At 38.8% G+C, this 21,674-nt stretch overlaps 1 protein-coding gene across 6 annotated transcripts in view; it reads left to right on the forward strand.

Moving 5' to 3' along the window:
* Window positions 1-21,674, forward strand: part of FMN1 (formin 1) — a 430,195-nt gene that overhangs the window by 325,773 nt on the left and 82,748 nt on the right. For all 6 annotated transcript variants that reach the window (XM_043548088.1, XM_043548089.1, XM_007069366.4 and 3 more), the window contains 2 exons: window positions 2,638-2,697; window positions 4,672-4,792. In XM_043548088.1, the coding sequence (XP_043404023.1) occupies window positions 2,638-2,697; window positions 4,672-4,792 (181 nt within the window). The remainder of the gene's footprint in view (window positions 1-2,637; window positions 2,698-4,671; window positions 4,793-21,674) is intronic.

Genomic DNA, 21,674 nt, shown 5'->3' on the forward strand with positions numbered 1-21,674 from the left:
CAGTGCTGCGCTGGGTAGGGAGGCCCTTCATGTGGCTAGCTCAGCTTGGGGCTTGGGCAAGCAGCACTCAGCCAGCTATGCATGGGGGCAGGGGGAATTGCTCACCACCTCCACACAGGCTTCTCTGAGATGGAGGCGGGGCCTCAGGGGGAAGAGGAGGAGTGGGGAGGGGGAGAGAGGAGAAGCAGGGGTTGTGGCTAGTGTTCTGGTGCTCCTGTAGGGCCCCCCCAATTGGTCGGGACCTCTGGGCACAGGCCCCGTTGGACCATAAAGCAATCCGCCACTGGGTGGGAGAGGATCCGGATTCATCCTAGGGATAGGTTGAAAAAAGCCAACCCTTAATATTGATTATGTGGCATGAAGGCTTGGAAAGATAATAAAGTTGTGGTCCCACACTTTAAATCTCTCTGTGTCTGTGACCCAATCTTCTGCCAAACAAAGGTGATAGGTGTGTGTGACATACTAGGGTACAATCCAGACTAATGAGTGGCTGTGTCACCCCTATACTAACCTGGGGTGCCCTTTACAATGCTTTACTGTTGTAACCTCCAGTCTGGACTGCTCACAAACAGCATCCAGCATGCAAGTCACTCCCAGCTATGTCTGTGTGTGTGCTGCAGCCAGCCAGCCAGCCACACTTTGGCTCTTACCAGCCTGGGTTATACTGCAGCGTGACCCCAACACACTCCCAGCCTTAGACCTTCCCCAAGAAATATATGTCCATTGTATGCCCAACCCTCTTCTGGACAATACAAGTTTATATTAAGTCTGTTATTGCTTCAGAAGAAATAATATGCACATAACTTGCCACCGCAAATGGAGTTCCCCAAACAGTTCAGTTTAAACACACTGGATTAGATAAAACAATAAAACAAGTTTATTAACTACAAAGAGAGATTTTAAGTGAGTACAAGTAATGAGGCATAAAAGTCAGAAATGGTTACAAGAAAAATAAAGATAAAACGCAACTAGTGCCTAACTTAACAAACTATGTTAAATTCAAAGCAAAGTTTTCTCACCAGATGCTCTCAGCAGTCTTACTGACCAAACTTCTTAGGTCAGAACCCCTTTTCCAGTCCAGTGAATGTTTCCTTTGTTGCTTCTAGTGCCATGGATGTGATGGGTAGGGAGAAAGAGAGGGATGCTGTGTGGTGTTTGTCTCTCCTTTTTTTAGTGTCAGTCCTCCTCTTGAAAAAACATTTCCAGCTGAGATGCAGGAGACAAAGAGTCCATAGGAAAGGATGCTCCCTGATGCTTTTCCTCACATGTTGGAGCTTTGTTTGTTTCTCTTGTTGCTTGGTGACTCTGTTTACTGTTTAAGTGCAAATTAAGCAGAGAGCACATTGCTTTGTTTGAGACAGACCAGTTTGCCAACCTCTGTTTGGAACATGTGGTAATAATACCATACAGTGGAATCTTACCATTTCACATACAATGTTGCCACACAAATTTTATCAGGACAATAATAACCAGCAAATTATGAGTTTTCAAATGATATCTCACAAAGCATACTTTGTACAAAGACTATTACAGTAATGTGTAGGGTGTTGACCTGGGTACATTCTGTCGCAGTGTGGTGTAAGAGTGTATATAGAATAAAGTAGAACTAATATTTTACTTCACAAGGGCAGTATATATATATTGTTTTGCCTGTATGAAGAGTAGTTACTTGCTTAATTACAAATTTTGGTACTCTGGGTTATTAATAAAATGTAATGTGCTGCGGACTCAAATATACACCAGACAGCTCTGTGCAGCAAGTCATACATTGTGCATATCCAAACCTTTATCCTGATAGCTATCAATACACTATATACAAATGAAAAAAAAAAGACATCAAAGACCTTCCACGTATAATACACTACATTGTCTTTCTTTTGTGCTGTTTAATAATTTCCTGTAATTTATGATTCCATACCTGAAGCACTGTTTATCCATTTCCACAGCTGAAATGAGGTAAATTGATTCAGTAACATATGAAAATATATCATTGTCATGCACAATAATACAGGCAATGCAGGACCGAAAAAGTAGTGGCTTTGTAGAGTGAAAATCTTTTAACATGGTAGAAGTATATATTCATGAAACAACATACATTATGTACGAAATGCACTGAGCATGTGTATATTCCATGGTTTTATATTTGGTATAAAAGATATGGAATGGCTATATACTTCATGGCCTGTTACACAGGAGGTGAGACTAAATAAACTAAAGGTCCTGTCTAGCTTTAAAACCCGTGAATTTTAAAATGTGTGAATTTAGTAAATTTTCAGACAATTACAATGTTTGTTTATATAATTACTTGAATTATTAGAGAATTGTAACACCTGTCAGTTTTTCCCACTGCAGGATCCCAGTAACGCCAATTGGTAGAAGTTATTGGTGTCCTGTGGTGGGAAAATCAGGTCCCTGATTACTATACTAGTTGGATTTTTATGATCAATGACTCTGCAACTAATACATTGTGGATCCTACTCCACAAGGCCACATAAATTAATAAAATGGGATTATATTCCTTTTAAACTGATTTGGTGATTTTCTTCACTCATTTAAAACTACTTTCATCGTAGGTCTTTTGACATTGTTTTCACTCCCAAGTTAACCTTTTAATTAATATATTTAATTTATTCCTAGGATAACGGTATTAATCTTGTGGATTATGTTGTCATATATTACCTACGACACTTGGACAAGGTAAATGATTCATTTGCTGCATTAACTACTGTATCAGTATATTACTTAGAGAGATTGTGTTGACAAAGAGATTAGAGAGAGACTTGAATTTATTACTAATTTTTCTTGTCTGAATAAAATAGTTCGAACAGGGAAAATAAAATTTATAAAATTGAATACTAAGACCAAGACTAAATATTGTCTACTTTCAATGTTATACTTTGTTAGCATTTTCACCAAACAATACTTGTAATTGTATAATTTCCTAGAACCTGGAAGGCATGAACAATCAAGCCCTATTTGATATGCAGTTATACAGACAATTCGCACCATGTTGTTTTGCAGAAAGCTACACAATTTTAATGGCAGCCTTGTTTCTGCATGTTCGCTATCAGTGTTTGTTATTGGAAATGGCTATGCTATACGTTAGGACTCTTGCTATCACATAACACCATAGCCTGGCTGTTTGTTGGAACTTGGCTGTCTCTGCTGGCGAGCTGAACACGGCTATGATTTCCATCAGTTTTAAATTTCTCTCAAAAAATATTCAGTTAAAATAAAAACAAAAATTGTTCATTATTCACACTGTGGAAGCAGGAAGCAAATAGCTGCAAAGCCCATCTGTTTCAGTAAGGGCACTGATGGAAGGCTGAAGCATGCATAGGCAGAATTTCTGTTGACGAGAGAATACAGTGGTAGGATGTTGTTTGAAGCTGCATTGGTTCTGCTGACAGGTGATTAAACTAGAGTTTGTACTTGGGGGAAGAAGTTCTGCTGCTTTGGATAACTTACATTTTTATAACTCCTATGGTAATATTATTTTTACTGTACTGTTATGAGCTGGATGAAACCTTGTGATGGGTTGAGTTAAAACCGCATTGAGACTGATAGGTATGAACTCACCATTCAATTAGCATAGCTAGAAGCATAACCCCCACACAGGGCAGGAGCTTTTGGCTGAATATTCTTTTGGGTCGGCGTGTGTGCGTGTGTTTGGGAAGGGAGATGACAAGTATACTGATAAGAGACAAAAACAGAGAGAGATATAAATGTATAAATTTTGTCCATCTTTCCTGGATTTGTTTCTAAAGCTTTTTGTATCTTTATAATCATATAACTTTGAACTTTTCCTAAATGTTCACAACCTTGGAGTTGTCCTTCATTAAAGACTGAGATTTGAGAAGCAGAAAACATTTTAAACTCAATAGTGTATGCCTGTAAAATGGTTTGTCATTAAAATACCTCCTACACAACACCTTTGCATCATTACTATTTCCTTTGAGAAGAAGCTTTGAATCTTGTAGGGTTTTTTGTTTCTGATTTGTTTCATTGTCATTCCAAAGACAAGGTACATGCTTAGGGTTGCAGATGTAAACAATAACCCATGTGATTTATTTCTGCACATAAACTCTCAACTATGTATTTTTATTTGTACAAAATACTATATTCTAGCTAGTGCATAAATACTGATGACAAATTAGGGTCATACAGTATGAATTGGGTAAGATTATACCTGCAAACAGTTGGCATACGCTTGCTTGTTCCAGTAAAACATATGTTCATGTTGTCATCTAATTTTAAGAAATGTTTAATTCCATATCAAAACCTTTATTGGTATAAAATGAACTGAAATTGTGAGGTCTTAGTTTTGTCTGCCAGTTTAGGTTGGTATTCTCCATTAGAATTTAATTGTACGATAATACTGTAGAAAAAGATTACATTATTATTATCCTTTTGGCATAAGGATGGAAATGAAGGGTGACATCCTGGTCCCATTGAAGTTAATGGCAAAACTCCCACTGACTTCAGTAAGGTCAGGATTTCACCCAAAACATGTGTCCCAGTGAATAACTATTTTCAATGTAATATTTCTGCAGTTTTATAACACTAATTCATAGTTAAAATTTCAAGAAAAATATTTTGTTTCAATATGAATTTTTCATTTTCATAGTTGCCTATTATTTGTTTGTTTGTTTGTTTATTTATTTATTTTAGGACGCAGGAACAGACAAGAGTATTTTTCCTCTACCGGAACCACAAGATTTCTTCCAGGCCTCCCAAGTTAAGTTTGAAGACCTAGTAAAAGACTTAAGAAAACTGAAGAGAGATCTAGAAGGTAACTGGGAACTTTTACATTGTTATGCTAACAACTGAGTGCCATTTAAAAAGTGAACTTTATGAGTTTTGTTTATTACTAATTAGGTTTATAGTGTTGTTCACTCTACGTATTTACACCCTGGCACAAATTACAAACATAAAATAAAAATAAATGTACATCAAGACTTTTTAAAAAATGAAAGCAAAACCAGCTAAAAGTAATTTTCTATAATCCCTTTTAAATTCAAAGGGACTCAAAAGAAATCTCTTGGAAATTTGCTTTAATTATGTAAGAATTTTCCTCTGGCTTCTCCAGGATTCTTGTGTTTAACTGTAGATACCTCTTAGTCCAATAACATAAATACTCGCCACAGTCCTTGTATAACAATTTAACAGCTACAAGAAAGAATCTGAATACTATTAATGTAAAAATACAACACTACTTGCCAAGACACAGCAAAGGGAAATGGAGAGCTTCATCTCAAAATATTCTTTACCCTTGGACATAAAATAAACATTTAAAAATGTTTATTATAAAAAGGGGCTCAGAAAGGCAAGTCTTCTATCAATCAAAGCACTGAGTTAGAAATAAAATAGGAATGGGTTGCTCTCTAAGTATTCTAGACAGTTTCATTTTTACCTCATGCTTTGTAAGACTTTCTTAAATAAACACAGCAAACGATGATTGAATATTTTTAGCTTCTCACTTTTGTTAGGGAAAAGTAATACTAAGGCTGTTTTGTGTAAAAATTGGATTTCAAGAAAAGAATTCTACATAAAAGAATATACAAAATATTCTGCTTAAATTTAAATAATATATTAACTTCTCGGGGGGGAGGTTCCGAACAAAACGTTAATTTTAGCATCAGAATTGAGCAAGATGACTGTATTCTATTGTTCAGTGTAAGGCAATAAAAACCATTACAAAATAATTTATTCTTCCAGTTAGAAATGGCTGAATTAGGTTATAGCCACCTTAAGGAGGGTTTCAAAGGTCAGCAGTGGTAGGAAGGTATCAGTTGTTGTTTATTCAACCCGGGCATAGGCAAGTGCTCTATCTCCTCTCATCTCTTGGCCCTGTAAAACCCTTGGCCTGCCCTCTCTCGTGCTAGTTTGTGCAGAAACGTGATCTGTGTTTGATGTTCTTCTGCTTCAGCATGTAGTTCTGCTGCCATGCATTTCACTGTTACAGGCTGCGCTGTAAGCCTTTGACAGTCACATGATTTTAGTGCTAAATTGCAAAGAAAATAAAGAGAGAAAGAAAAAGGAGGGGTAGTGAAAAACACGATAGTTCAGGCTTCCCTATTTTTATTAGATTTATATTTTTGTTGTGATCTTTTGTTTTTGTGCTTCAAGATGTATATTTTGTCAGACTATTATAAAGAAAGGTAGAAGCTTTTGTATGACCCCAGATGATGGGAGAAAGGAAAGAAGAAGAAGATGATGATGATGCTTTATAGGAAAATAATATAAATATAGTGCTGAGTTTGCCTTTATTATATTACTGTATAAAAACATATTTGAAACTTGACAAAGTCAAACAATGGATGAAAGTAATGACTTTGACATACAGCAAACGTTTCCAAACAAAGAACATTCTTGTAATCTTTTGATGTGCCAGTGTATTTAACACTTAAAAGGCACCCAGAAATTTTTGGAGGAATGCTAATACATTTCTCTAATGAATTTCTCTTACATTCAAACAAAAAAATAGTCGTACTAGGAACATTGTGCATGATAGTAGTAATAGGAGTGGTGTGGGTAAATATGCCCTTTTTTAAACATTCCCTTTCGAATTTCTCTTATTAGATAACACTGTAATTTAGTTCACATCAAATGTTTTAATTGAAGAGGATATAATTTTAACACATACAACAAACATTTGATGAGTCTCTGTAGTTTATTGTAGCTGTTAAAAAGTTGTGGCTGCTGCCAGAATACCAGTGAAAGTCTAAAGCTGAAACAGATGTGATTAGCAGAAACCAAGTCTAGAGAAGCGTCAGGCCCAGCCATCCAGACAGGCGCGGCCCTTCAGATGTAAATAATTTGAACAATATTAACTGCAGTTGCCTGTATTATAGGGTACATTAGATTTATTTTATGGTTTGGTTGGCAAAGGTAGCTTGCGTGTCCAGTCAAAGCAAACCTCCATGGAAGTGTGAGGAGACAAGGGCAATAAACGGGGGGTTTTCTCATGTACTACTAGGGGAAAAAACTACTGCTCTGTGCAGTGTTAGTGTTATTTTTCACAAACCTATTTTCTCAGACAATACAATAGCACAAAAATGATGACAAAAAGCCACAGTAAATTTAAATACCACCCAGTGTATCTGAAATAACACGTTCAAGGTAAATGCTTGTTTCTTTAATGAAAGTAGATTGTTACTATTACACAAATTATTTGCTGACCACTTTATCAAGGCATTCATTTATCTGTATATCATAGATGTTAAAATAGGAAGGATTGAGTTGTCATGCTAGAGAGAGATGTCTTAGTGGTCTAAGCCTTGGGTTTGAAATACCTAGACTCCATGGAACCAAGAGTTCAAATCCAGACAGGGGCCATTCAGCCTTTCATCCTTCTGAGGCAAACAGATTGAGTTCCTTGCAATTTAATGGACAGACATTCTTAAAGGGACAGTTTCAACTAAAAATTGGCTCAAAAATATTTTTTTAAAAAAACAAGCTTTTGCAAAACAAATAGAAATGTTTCAATTACTTTTTTTAAAAACTTTGAGTCAAAACAATTTCTAACACACATTATGCCCAGGCTTTGCAGCCTTGAGAACTTTAAAGTTAAAAAGACTATACACATAAGTTAGATTTAACTGAATATCATTTTTCAGGCTGAAAAAAATACAGAAAGTAGACAGTATAACTAGTGAAATAGAAATAAGAGGTGAAATCCTGGCTCCCATTGACTTCTGTAATGCCAGGATTTCAACTAAGGTTTTTATAGTTCTTTCATTTTCAATAATTTGAAATATTTCTAGTAACATAAGCAAAGATATTAATTTTATAAGATGGGATTTTTAAGTTAACACTGTTCTTTTAAAAACAAAGTTTCCCTTTGCTTTGCATGGGTTTTAAAAATCATATTACCCCTTTTGCTTGGTCTATGGCAAAAATTTCCATCTCCCTTCCCTTCACCCCTGAAAATATTCCTTTCTTATCATTGTGCAGTGTGTTGTTTGGTTGCTGCTCCCAGAAAGGTAGTTTCATGTCAGTGGTTATGTATAAATGTATAAAATACTTAATTCTTTTGAGTTGAAAGCTGATGTACCTGATCCATTTTTCTATATCAGGCATTATTTTACATACCCTTATCATGTTCCCTCTCATTCATCTCCTGTTTTGAATAAACAATCTCAATATTTTCAGTTTCTATTTATATGAGAGGTTTTCTGTGCCCTTGGTCTCTCTTGTTGCCTGTACTTGTTCTGCAATATTATTTTTGAAATGAGGTGATCAGTACTACACACAGTATTCCCGCAGTACCATTGATTTACATAAAGGCATTATAAAAAATTTTGTATTATTCACCATCCCATTCCTTATGAATCCTAGCACTTGCTTTCTTTTTTGACTGCAGATACATACTGGTGTGTGTATATGGGGGGTGGCGAGGTGTCTTTGTTGAGTGGTCTACAGTGGTAGAAGGGTTAGGGCAACACTGAGCACTTTTGACATCCCACTCTTATTGTACATGGGTAGGATTTACAAAAGTGCCTGCATGAGTCAGAAGCATATGTCCCATTGAAAGGCCACAGGATTTGTGCTCATAGGACAGTTCGTTGCTTTTGTAAATTCCACCTTTTATCATGTGCCTATGTAGTTAGACATGAGGATTCCGGACCTCCATTTCTATGCTAGCAAATTATGGGTGCAACTGAAATAATTAAAATGTTTATATTACAAGCTCAGTCAAGTACATATATGACTAAGTGGCAATACGTTTCCCCTCAAATAATGCAGATGCAAAGTTAGAGGATTGATGAAGCTTGGGCTCAAAATTTATTTATGTATCTGTTTGTTTATTGTTTATTGTGTAGAAAAATGTGCTCTGGGTAAGTAGTAGTAGTCTCACCTGTCCCCTACCCACTAATCCATCTCCACCATGACTTATTCTGCATGTCATCCCATGAGCACCTTCTCCTCATAAATATGTTGTTTAATATTTATTATATTCACTATGATAGTCTCTAGGGACTGACTGAGAACAGGACTCCGTTATATTAGACCCTGCAAGTAGAAAAAAACTGACAGGGTAGTATGCGCTTAAGGGTAGCAGTGCTTACTGGTCAGCCCACCCCCAGTTAAATGGCATGGGCCTTCAAAATTATAGAAAGTTTTTGTTTGTTTGTTTATTCAAAGACCTAGGAAATAAGAGATATTGGTGAAGAGGAAGCAGTCCTGGGAATAAGCAGTGCTTGGGAGAAAGGCAATCGTTGTTTCTTTAAGGGCTTTGCAAGGCAGGTGGGGCAAATCTCCCCTCTCACCCAGGCAGTTGGGAATGAGCTGGGAAAAGGAGACTAGCATATATACTGCCTTCTCCCTCACAGCAAGGCAGACATCATCAGAAGAAGCTGCCTCCAAACTGGAGGACTAATTGGGAAAGAGTGCTCAGCTCAGCTGAAAGTAAAGCTGTCTAAAGCCCTGCAGCTGGCCTAAACCACTACCCCAGCTCCATTGAGGAGGGCTGATCAGGAAACTCCCATCTGAAGCGGGAGTTACTGTCTGTTCTAACGCTAGAGGCAGAGAAACTGCCTGAAATACAACCCCAGCCCCAGAAAGAGGGCTGAGGGGGATTCCTATCTGGGGGAGGGAGATACTGTGACTGGGCTTAAGGCGAGAGACAGAGGGATTGCTCACAATACAGCCCAGCTGCTTCAGAGAAGAGCTGGAAGTGGCTTCAAGGAAACCACTTCATAGCTGGATAAGAAGAATCTGTCAAAAGCCACAAATCCAAGGTGGGGCTAGCAGAGCCACAGATGTGGAGGAGCCACTGACAAGCAGGGAGAAGGTAGGAGCATTCCAGGGAAATAGTGGAGGTATTGAAGGAAGAGTCCTTAAACAGGGTCCCTGGACTGGGACCCAGAGGAGAAGGTGGACCTGTAGGTTCCCCCAACTCTCCCTCGGAACAAGAGGGGAAGTACAGACATCAAGAGTAAAAAAGGCCAAGAACTGTGAGTTGCAGACAGAAGCTGAGGGCCAGGCTTAAAGGCCATTAGATGTTGAGCTTTTTTATTTTGGGGCTTTTCTATTAATCCAAGAAAGGGAACAAATTGAGAGGTGTCCTAGCCAAAGGGCTGGGCCATGGAAACAGCAGGCTATTGTAGAACCGGACAGATAATGTGACTGCTAGAGTGAAAGACTGCTCTGACAGTGCATCCTGATACTTGGATGCACTCCTGAGATAAGAGGCTCAACTACAAACTCAAATAGGCAAGACAGACAAAGGGTGGGGAAAGAGGTATGACATGCTGTAATGTTTTGGGATCCAACTCAGACCAGTGAGAGACTGTGTCACCACTTGTCCTGTAACTCTGAGTGCCTTAAAATGTTCTGCTGCTGTAGCTCCCTGTCTGGATGCTCCAAGCCAGCATACAAGCATGCACTGTGTCTGTCTGTCTGTCTATTGAGCTGCCCTAGTTCAGAAACTCTGAATCCAATAGCCTGCTTGTTACACCTCAACCACACTCTGGTCTCCACCAGCCATGCTTACTACTAGCCAAGTGACCCCAACACACCTCCAGTCCCAAATTCCCCAAAACTGTCTGCCCTGAAATGTCCAGCCGCCTCCTGGACCATTGAGAGAAGTTGTAAGGTCTGTTGCCCTTTTAAAGAGACAAAAGCACAGCAGCTTGTTGCTTTAAATGGAGTTAATAATCACTGCAAGTCAAACAGCACTGGGTTGATTTAGAATAAAAGTAAAACAAGTTTAGTTAATCAAAAAGAGAGCGATCAAGTGAGTTCAAGTGTAAGGGATAAAGTCAGAAATGGTTGCAAACAAATAAAAATGTGGGGGAAACACTTTCTAGTGACTAAGACTTACCTTTTAACCAAGATTGTAGTTTTGTTAAGAGTCTTACCACCTTCCAGCAAGATGTCTGACCACCCCTTTGGTCAAGTTTTCCCCCAAAGTCCAAAGTACTTGGTTCCTTTGTCTTCTTAGGTAAATGTAAACTTGGGATTCTTTGCCCCTCTCTTTTATAGTCAAGAGAACTTTTGAAATGTATCCTTAAAGTTCAGTGCCACTGCTGTGAGGAAAGGTGCCATGGAGTCTGATGGAGAAGGTTCCATGCTAGTTTCTTCCACGCTGGTGCTCCTACAATGCAAATTGATCTGTCCCTGCGGCCTCTGATGTGCCATGAATGGCTCCTTGATTGTGATCGCCAATTGACTGTGACTGCACCTGGATAGAGGCATTGGCCTTTCCTTTATCTGGAAAAACAACTGTTTACCCACTCCCCAGATTTGTCTGGTTCATTCACATTTCAGTCCCATATTTCCTTCATATTTTTATAGTCCGTTGGATGTTTACATACATATACCATGAAAGAATATTAAAGATCAGTGTGTTATTGGTTTTTTAATGATATCTCACATGACACCAATTAGATACAAATTATGACATAAGTGACTTGAGGTACACGGAATTGATCAGGCCAGCTGCAAATTGCTGCCTGATACTAGTGAGTCCCTTGCCTTCTGGCATTGGGATGCTTTTAGGGTCACACATACAAGCAGAGTGAACAATGTGATGGCAGACAAACACAATGTTAGTGTCACAATTTTAAAAAATGCTTTTGGAGTAGAGCTATGTTAGGTGGGAAGTGGTTAGTTAAATGGAAAAACAATGGAAGAGTGAGTGGACTTTGAAATGGGTGGCTGAAGGTAACAAGGGAGGAGGGTAGCACAGAGGGTAGGTGGAATGAGGCTGAGGGGAAGAGACTGTCAGAGATGGAGTGCAGGGGGGTTGGAGATAACAGCCAGTCAGCACAGGGGTAAGAATGCAAATATGCAGTCAAAACTATAGAAAGTTAAGGATAGTTAAGCGCTGAAATAGGCTAGTTCAGGGGTCTCAAACTCCTGGCCCATGGGCCATCTGCAGCCTGAGAACCTCCCCAATGTGGCCTGCGGGGCTCCAGCAATTTTGGGGCCGGGTCTCTCCTTTAGCCCCACCTGCATCCCCGGGTGCTCACCCATCCCACGCGTCCCCCCGGGTGATTTACAACGGCTCAGGGCCCTGCCCACCACAAGCAGCGCAGCAGAGCTGAGCAGCAAATGCCTGCTTGCTCCACGTGACTGCTGGTCCCTCCCTGCGGCATGAGCCAAAAGAAAAGGAAATATTTGTCCAGAAGATTGGCCTTTGTCCTGTATTATCAATTGTATATAGAAATAGAATTCTTTATGTAGTGCTTTTCTTACTCAAGATATCACAGAACATTTTACAGAGTAACTAGCTCTATTTTGGTACTTCAGTGACTGAATAGGCAAATGCAATAGAATATGTTCTCATCAAAATCTCATACTCAACCATGGTCTGTTTTTTTGTTTGTTTTGTTTTTAAAGAAATTAACTCAGCCCACTGTGCATGGTTGGGTGTCAATAAATTATTTAAAGCAATAGAAAATTAGTTAGCTGATATTAAACAAAATCTGAAGAGACTCAGCCCCATGGTAATCTCTAAAATGATTACTCCAGCATTAACCCTTGGGCTAATGTTTGAGTACATATATTGGTGTTACCTCATGGTATGAAGCTCATCAACCTTGAGCTTTTTTTGATCAAATGGGGATGTGAATTTCACAGTTGAAGTCCCTCCAATGACAATGCCCTGCCACCAGAAATTCTAATTTAAAGAAGGGATGATATGACTTTTTTGAGTAGCTAAGGTCAAGACCCTGAAATTACTATCCACACCTTGAATTATACCTAGAAACAGTAAGGAGCCAGTGACTTTTTATTGGGAATTGGTTAATTTGAGAAAAGGAATGTTGGCTAAGACTCATGAATCTGCATTTTTTGGTTCTAACTTCTAACAATTTTGAATGCTGACTTTCTTTGTAAATACTCCTTACTAATTCTCTGCATAATTTACTTAATATGTGCCAATAAATGGTTATGAGTGGAAGATGACTGTTATGTGATAACAATGGATAAAATTTTCAAAAGGACAGAAGTGATTTAGGAGTCTAAATCCCATTTTCAAAAGTGATTTAGGCACTTAGAAGCCAGTGGGTACATCTACATCAGAGCTGGTGGTGTAATTTCCAGCTCTAGTAGATGTATGCATGCTAGCTTTGATGGAATTAGCATACTAAAATAGCAGCATAGCTGCAGCTGTGTAGGTGGTAGAATGGGCTAGTCACCCTGCCTTAAGTCTCATCCAGCCCGCTATGTACATACTTGATTGGTTAATCCATCCTGCCACCCATGCCCCTGTGGCTACACTGCTACTTTTAGTGCGCTAGCTGAGCTGGAAACCACACCTCCCCAGGTGTAGATGGACTTAAGTCTCATTGAAATTCAAGTGCCTAAGTCACTTTTGAAAGTGAGACTTAGGATCCTAAGTCACTTAGACAGTTTTGAACATTTTATCCAGAATCAGTAGATATGCTATATTGTTCTTTTCAGGGCAGGGTCAGATCAAATAATTTCTTCTTATTAATTAAAATAGTTTAAAATTAAATTTTTGAGAAGCAGGTACAGGATAGATGGTGAGGAACAAAAACTCTTGTATGTATGTGGTGTTTAATTAGAAGCTGTTGTAAGTGAAACAAATTGTGATACCTATAGGTAAGATTTTCCGACTGTTTTCACTGTAAAGGGTCATTTTCAGATGCTTATTATTTTGCCAAACATTTACATTTTTGATCTGCAAGCCAATGATGGAGGAAAGTTAGAGCAGGGAAGATTTTGTTTTCAAGAGTAAAAAACGTCAGTATTTTCTGATTTAAAAAAAAGAAAAAAAAAAAAAGCTTGTGACCTTTATGGGAATAGCTTTCAAGCCTCAGTGGGAGGTGATGGAAACTAGGTCATAGATGTGCCTTTCAGCAGTCCAGTTGAAAACAGTTTTAACTTGAAAGCTTGTCTCTTTCACCCATAAAACTTGGTCCAATAAAAGATATTACTTCACCCACCTCTTCTCTCTAATATCCTGGGACCAGCCTTGCTACAACAACACAGCAAACAACGGTTTTGATTTGGCAAGTACAAGATAGGGGTTTAAAAATAAACTTTGTGCGTGTGCACTGTGTTTTCTTATACAATAAAACTAAAAGTCTGCTAGCGTTCCAGTGGTACTATGCGTGTATATAAACATACAATGACTGGAAATTTCCATTAATGGATGATCTCTCAGTATTCCATTAGATTTCCGCATGTCTGCATAAGATAGTTGAATGAATTTTCACTTTAATATGTAGAAGACTCAACATCTGTAGAGTTTGGATAGTGTGAAGTGAATGAGGCATGGGTAAGCAGTAAGTGAGGCTGTGTATTGTATTATGGGCTAAGCACTGCTAGAAGCTGAAGTTAGACAAATATAGACTAGAAATAAGGTTCAAACTTTTAATAGTGATGGTAATTAATCATTAGAATAACTTACCAATGGATGTAGTTGATGTTTTATCACTTGAAGTCTTTAAAATCAGGAATATATGTCTTTCTAAAAGATGTATGTTTTAGCTCAACCAGAAGTTATGGGTTTGGTGGAAGAATTACTGGTATTATGCAGGAGGTCAGAGATCCCACACTACAGAAATAAATTGGAGATCAACTTTTTCAACATACACTGTCACAGTCCACAAACACACCTTATTAAAATTTTTCTGAGACCCCCTGTACCTGATTCATTGTACGTGGTTGTTATATGTGGTCTAAATTAGGCAGACAGTACTGTTCAGTTCCATAATACTAATTTCCTGTACTGCTCAGACACATCAGACAAGACTGAGGGTGTGATCATTTATTGGGTTCTGCTAGCACAGACCCCTGCACCTGTGTGAAGTCCTAATGAAGTTAATAGTCTATACTTACGGGACCTGACTGGAAAAATGATGGGGTTTTGCTTTGCCTAGTTGTTACATTAATTTATATGAACTATTCTTTCCCTTGCAGTATGTTTGTCATGGTGTTTACTAAATCTAAACTACAGTTTTAGAGTGAATACAGTAACCAGAGTCTTAGATGTGTTGCTATGGTATGAAAAAATATTTAGTTTTACTAGCAACCTTTTTTTTTGTTTGATTTTTGCTTGGGAAACAATCTCAACACAAGGGATTTAAGATAGTAAATACAACAATAATAGATGTAAGATGTTGGTTTGCTTTGTCTGTCTCTTAAAGCAAAACAGGGTATTCTTTTATTTTTAGTTTATTTTGATTTAATAAATGTATGATCTAATCTCTGAGCACATCATTACATACCAGATAATCACAAGCCATTATAAAATCTAAAATACTTCCCATCAGTTGTAAATCTAAAAAACAAACCAAAATAGAATGTCTAATAAACCTTCTGACAGCCATCAAAATCACTTTGTGAAGATTTCCATTACATAATTCCCCATTCAAGGCACCATTCTTTCACTGAAGTGTCTGAGAGAACAGGTGTATCTTATAGGGCAGCGGTTCTCAAACTTCAGAATGATAGAAGATTAGGGTTGGAAGAGACCTCAGGAGGTCATCTAGTCCAACCCCCTACTCAAAGCAGGACCAACCACAACTAAATCATCCCAGCCAGGGCTTTGTCAAGCCAGGCCTTGAAAACCTCTAAGGATGGAGATTCCACCACCTCCCTAGGTAACCCGTTCCAGTGTTTCACCACCCTTCTAGTAAAATAGTTTTTCCTAATATCCAACCTAAACCTCCCCCACTGCAACTTGAGACCAACTTGCTCCTTGTTCTGTCATCTGCCACCACTGAGAACAGCCAAGCGCCATCCTCTTTGGAACCCCGCTTCAGGTAGTTGAAGGCTGCTATCAAATGCCCCCTCACTCTTCTTTTCTGCAGACTACATAAGCCCAGTTCCCTCAGCCTCTCCTCATAAATCATGTGCCCCAGCCCCCTAATCATTTTCATTGCCCTCCGCTGGACTATCTTGTCCATAAACTTTCTGTAGTGGGGGGCTCAAGCTGGATGCAATACTCCAGGTGGGCCTCACCAGTGCCGAATAGAGGGGAATAATCACTTCCCTTGATCTGCTGGCAATGCTCCTACTAATGCAGCCCAATATGCTGGTAGCCTTCTTGGCAACAAGGGCACACTGTTGACTCATATCCAGCTTCTCATTCACTGTAATCCCCAGGTCCTTTTCTGAAGAACTGCCGCTTAGCCAGTGGGTCCCCAACCTGTAGCAGTGCATGGGATTCTTCTGTCCTAAGTGCAGGACTCTGCACTTGTCCTTATTGAACCTCATCAGATTTCTTTTGGCCCAATCCTCCAATTTGTCTAGGTCACTCTGGACCCTATCCCTATCCTCCAGCATACCTACCTCTCCCCCCAGTTTAGTGTCATCCGTGAACTTGCTGAGGGTGCAATCCATCCGATCATCCAGGTCATTAATGAAGATGTTGAACAAAACCGGCCCCAGGATTGATCCCTGGGATGCTCCGCTTGATACCGGCTGCCAACTAGACATCGAGCCGTTGATCACTACCCGTTCAGCTCAATGATCTAGCCAGCATTCTATCTTTATAGTCCAATCCATACTTCTTTAAGTTGCTGGCAAGAATGCTGTGGGAGACCGTATCAAAAGCTTTGCTAAAGTCAAGGTATATCACGTTCACCGCTTTCCCCATATTTGCAGAGCCAGTTATCTCATCATAGCAGGCAATCAGGTTGGTCAGGCATGGCTTGCCCTTGGTGAATCCATGTTGACTGTTCCTGATCACCATCCTCTCCTCCAAGTGCTTCAAAATAGATTCCTTGAGGACCTGCTCCATGATTTTTCCAGCGACTGAGGTGAGACTGACCGGACTGTAGTTCCCTGGATTCTCCTTCTTCACAAGGTTACAACTTTAGCAATCTGAGGACCCCCATTTTGATTTTAAAATTTTTGCAGACCTCTAAGCCCCCTGCTCATCCCCAGGCCTCACCTACACTCCATCCCTTTCCCCAAGGCCCCACCTCCACTGCATCTTTTTCCCAAGCGCACCCCATCTCTGCTCCTCCCCTCCCTCCCAGCACCTTTTGCACGCTGCTGAACAGCTGTTCCCCAGCGTGCAGGAGGCGCTGGGAGGGAAGGGGAAGAGTTGATCAGCGGTGCCTGCAAACACCCTGGAGGTCTGCGGACCCCAGTTTGAGAAACACTGTTATTGGATGTTCTGGAAGTCACCAAATCCAATTTCTGCCAACCAAGGCACTATCGAGAGGACAGGACCTTTCATCAAGAACCGCCTTGACAATAGCGCTCTCTCTGGGAACTAAGATCTTGAGCACCTCAAATGGTGGTGGTTGAAGAATCACATGGGGGAAAAGCTCTGTAGCAGACAAGACTCTATTTAGGATTTTGTTTGGTGGCTAACGGTCAAGTTCTTTCCCCGTTGAACAGTCTATGAAAGCAAATTAACAGTATAGTAGCAAGGAAAATAATTATGCATAAGAGCATAGATCTTCTACTAATTGAGAACTTTGTACAGTCTCATTGTTCTCATCAGAGCCTTGTAAATCATTTATAGGTAAGACATCTCAAATGTGAATGGCAAATTTAACTTGAGGTGTGTCTATTCTTTTTGCCCTTTAAACTGCCCTTCATGTAAGACACAGATGTTTATTGGCACGCTTCTGAGAGGTTCTGTTAATACCCTCAACATCTGTTGCCTTCAGCTATGGACCCTCCCCTATACATTCCCAAAGTCTCTGTGTCTCAAGTGACTCTACTCTACTTTCCGGTGAGAAGGGCTAGCTGCATTTCCTTCTATTTATTTAAAGGGCTCCGCAGCCAGTCAGATAAGATTACTAGCTCTGTCACTTTCTTCATCCAGTGGCTGAGCATGTGGGCTCCATGAAATGTTCAGATCTCACTCAGCCTAGATATTAAGAATTGAGCTATGGGCTGTCCCTATGTATGTTGCATTAGTTAACATGTTTATTGATTACTGATGCCAATGCAAAGAAAATCCACCTCTGAGGTTATGCTGGAACATAATCTACCAGTAATTCACTACGCCCATTCAGAGTATGCCAAAGTCTTCCTTCCTTTACAGTACAGTGCAAGACTCATTTCTTAAGTCTTTCCTCAATTGATATAGCAATAGACTGGCAGATAAACACTTCCTTCTCTTCACAATATCCCTGCATCTCACTTATACCTCCTCCTTAGAAAAAACACTATTTACAATCCTACCAGTGGAGCAGAGAGTACAGATCTACCAGGACTGCAGCAAAGCAGTTCCTCCACTTGGTACCTAGATACTAGTAGAGAATGGTGCATTATAAATATACATAGATACATATTGTAGAACTAAATAGTGGAAAATAAATAGTGTAACCCAAAGCTGCAACTAAATGCATCTTCATTCAGACCTCCCACCCCTGATTTAATAATGAGATTATTTGGCAAGTTATTTACATGCAAGACACGGGTAACAAACTTCACCTTGAGGAAGTTATAAAACATTTATACAAAATCAAAATAATTCAACATCATTATTAATATTCTGATATCACATTAAAGGAAAATGCAGCTAAAGTCTGTCTATCACCATTCTGATCCTCACAGAGACATGGACCTTATGGTACAGAAGTGGATCCTTTTAGTTTTGTTCTGCTAAACTTGGTTTTTAGGATATAACTTAAAGGCTCCTTGGTATAAAAGAAAGGGTGATTCTAAAAGTCAGTCCAGGGAAGATGGCCAAATAGAACAATAATTCTCCTGCCAAAAATAAGCCTGCCTTATAATGCGAAAAAGAAAGCAGCACGTCTTTAACAATCCCACAATAATATAACCTACCAGGCTCTGAGCAGACATTGGGATATATAAACAGTGGTGGGTGCTAGCAGCTTTCACTGTGACATAACTCAAGAGGGATAGTATCAGTGACAGGTTTACAGGAATCCATGGCGTTAAATACTTGGGTTCACTGTCAGGATGATTCCCATAAGTGCTACTGGTGGGTCCTGGTAAGTAAATGTTCTGCTATTCAGTGTTATCAACACTGAACTATTTCTGGTTTTGCATTTACTTTAAAAATGATGCTTAAAAAATACCAACTCCTGCCCGATTGACATTGCAGTGCTCTTTACGTGAAAGTTTGTTTATAGGCAATGATTCTTCTGACAGATTTACAGTGTCTGTGGAGGTTTAAAAGACTATTGCCCAATAGGCATTAAGTGAGAGGCATTCAGCTTTATAAATATTTTAGCTTATATTGGGGATTTTTTAAGAACTTTCTGAGCCAAATACTGCATTAAAACTGAAGACAGTGGCAAACTAATAATCAGCAGTTTCCAGCTTTGTTCTAATGTTTTGCTAATGGTTTCCATTTCCATGGCCAAGATTTGGAGTGTGAAGCACAATGTACATCCAACAGTTTGTAATTTTAGGGTTTTCAAATAACATTTATTCTTACATTACACACATACTTTCTTTTTTGCAATAGTTCATCTAGAAATAAACAGTTTTTAAAGTAGCCTATTATAGTTAATGTGACTAACACACAAAGTGTATCAAGAAAACGTCCCAAAAGTTTATTAGCACAGTCGACAGCTTACATCTGTTTGCACTGAGTAATGCTAAACAGGTTGTTTATCTTAACACACTTGTGTATTTGCTTGGATCATCACTTTGGAATTGACTAGTGAGGGAGGAAATGTACATTTGGTATGTTTTGGTAACTCTTCCATTAGCCTCCTTGGAATCTTAAAGGTTGCTCTGTTGCCTTTTAAGATTTGTACATGTCTCCCTCCATAATCAATCTGATCTGCTTATTCCATTATGGTCATTTATGATTAAAGCTTGCTGAAATAATTTTTACTTTGGAGAGGATGTGCTTTCTATTGAAACACCCTCTGTATAAGAGAGGCATTATTTAAAAATCAGGAATGGATTTGCATTGCAAGTACTGTAGCTCTTTTTTTGTACTGTAGAGAATTAAGATAAATGATAAAACATCACATTTCATTTGTAATTTCTTTATAATGTGTTTGACTTAACTGCGCAGAGTTTTTTTTAAAAAAGTGTTAACATCCTTTGAAATAAAAGAAACATTACATAAACATGTAAGTACTTTTGGAACTACAAATGGTGTTTCTAAAAGGACATTGAATGAAAACTGCCTACCATAGATCAAAGTCCACTCTTAAAAATGAGGGTTTTTAAGTTACTATTTTTCTTTGTGTTCTCTATGGATAAAAATCATACCAAATATAGAGCATAATGTGAGGCACAGAGAGGTTGTGACTTCTCTAATGTCAGATACGGAATCCGGAAAGTTAACTTTTAATTTATATAAAAGATTATATTCAGGGGTAAGGGAAGATAACTGTCAGGATTTGAGTATTATATGGGAAGAGACTAAAAAAATGCACTACTTTAAAATCCATGAACCAAGTGAAGAGAGCAAAGAGGGGGAAAAAAGAAGCATTAAGGAGGGAAATACAGAAAGGAGAGAGAAAGGTGTGTGTTCAACAATTTAAACTTACAAAAGAAATATGTAGGAACATAGGAATTGTCATACTAGGTCAGACCCGTGGTCCATCTAGTTTTGTATCCTTTAGCCAACACCATGTGCTTCAGAAAAAGGTGCAAGATGCCTCACAGTTGGCAAATGTGGAGTAATTAATCTCATTGAGGCTCCTAATCCCTGATAAAGATTGAGCTAAAATATGAAACATGAGGTTTTATCTCCTTAGCAATTAATGAGGCAAGCATTTCACATCTGCCTTGAGAGTCAGAAGGATCCAGTAGTTAGAGCATGTCTTATATCCAGCTTGAAGAAGTAAACAAAAACCCTTGTCCCCTCTTTCAATATAATTAACTAGAATCCAAGCTCTGCTGCACCTATTTTTGGCTAGAACAAGTAATTTTTTTCTTCATAGACTAAAGCTACAGAATGTTGAGTACCATGTAACCTAAATTCTAAATCAGTTAAATAATTGAATGCAGGGGCTTAATGAGGATGTAGGCAACATTGTGCATGTATTTGGGACAATCAATGGCCTCTCCTTGCAAATATTTCTCATATTTTAAAGCAAACTGGCATGTCGTTAAAAGCTCCCATTGCTTTTGCTTAAATTTAAAAATAAAATAAAATAGCATATGGATTCAGTACAGCAGCTGATAATCACCTTCCTTCATCTTTTGTTGACCAAAGCAATTTAGGATTGCACCCCTTGTTGACAGATGCTGACTTCATCATGAGTGCCCCACGCCCTTGCTAACTCAAAACTAGAATTCTGTAACAGGCCGTATTTGGGGCTACTCTTGGTGCTCTTCTCAGAAGCTTCACTTAGTGTAAACGTCTGTGTTCCATAATCCACATTGGCTGCTAGTGAATTTCTACATGCAAATCCATGTGCATCTAAATATTTATCTGTGAAGTCTTAAATAGTTTAGTCTATGGTTATCTGACAGACAACCTCTCCCTCTATGACCTGGCCTGATAGCTGCTGTCTGAAGGAGAGTTTCAGTTTTCTGTCTTAAGGGTGAAGCACATGTGAGCTCAAAGTACAGACAGTGTATTAGAAATGGCAAGACTTTCTGCTGGACTCTTATTCCATTATATATAGGCTTGGCAGAATTCAATTTTTTATATTTTTTTAATAATTTTGACTGATAATATTGATGTTTATTTTTAAGCACTTTTTCTCATATTTCTCAGTTTAAGTAATCACAGTTGCAGGAAATTATGCAGGGGGGGCTAAGAATCGAAGGAGGTCAAACAATTTATGACA

This window comes from Chelonia mydas, chromosome 6 (assembly GCF_015237465.2).
Source record: "Chelonia mydas isolate rCheMyd1 chromosome 6, rCheMyd1.pri.v2, whole genome shotgun sequence".
Taxonomy (NCBI): Eukaryota; Metazoa; Chordata; order Testudines; family Cheloniidae; genus Chelonia; species Chelonia mydas.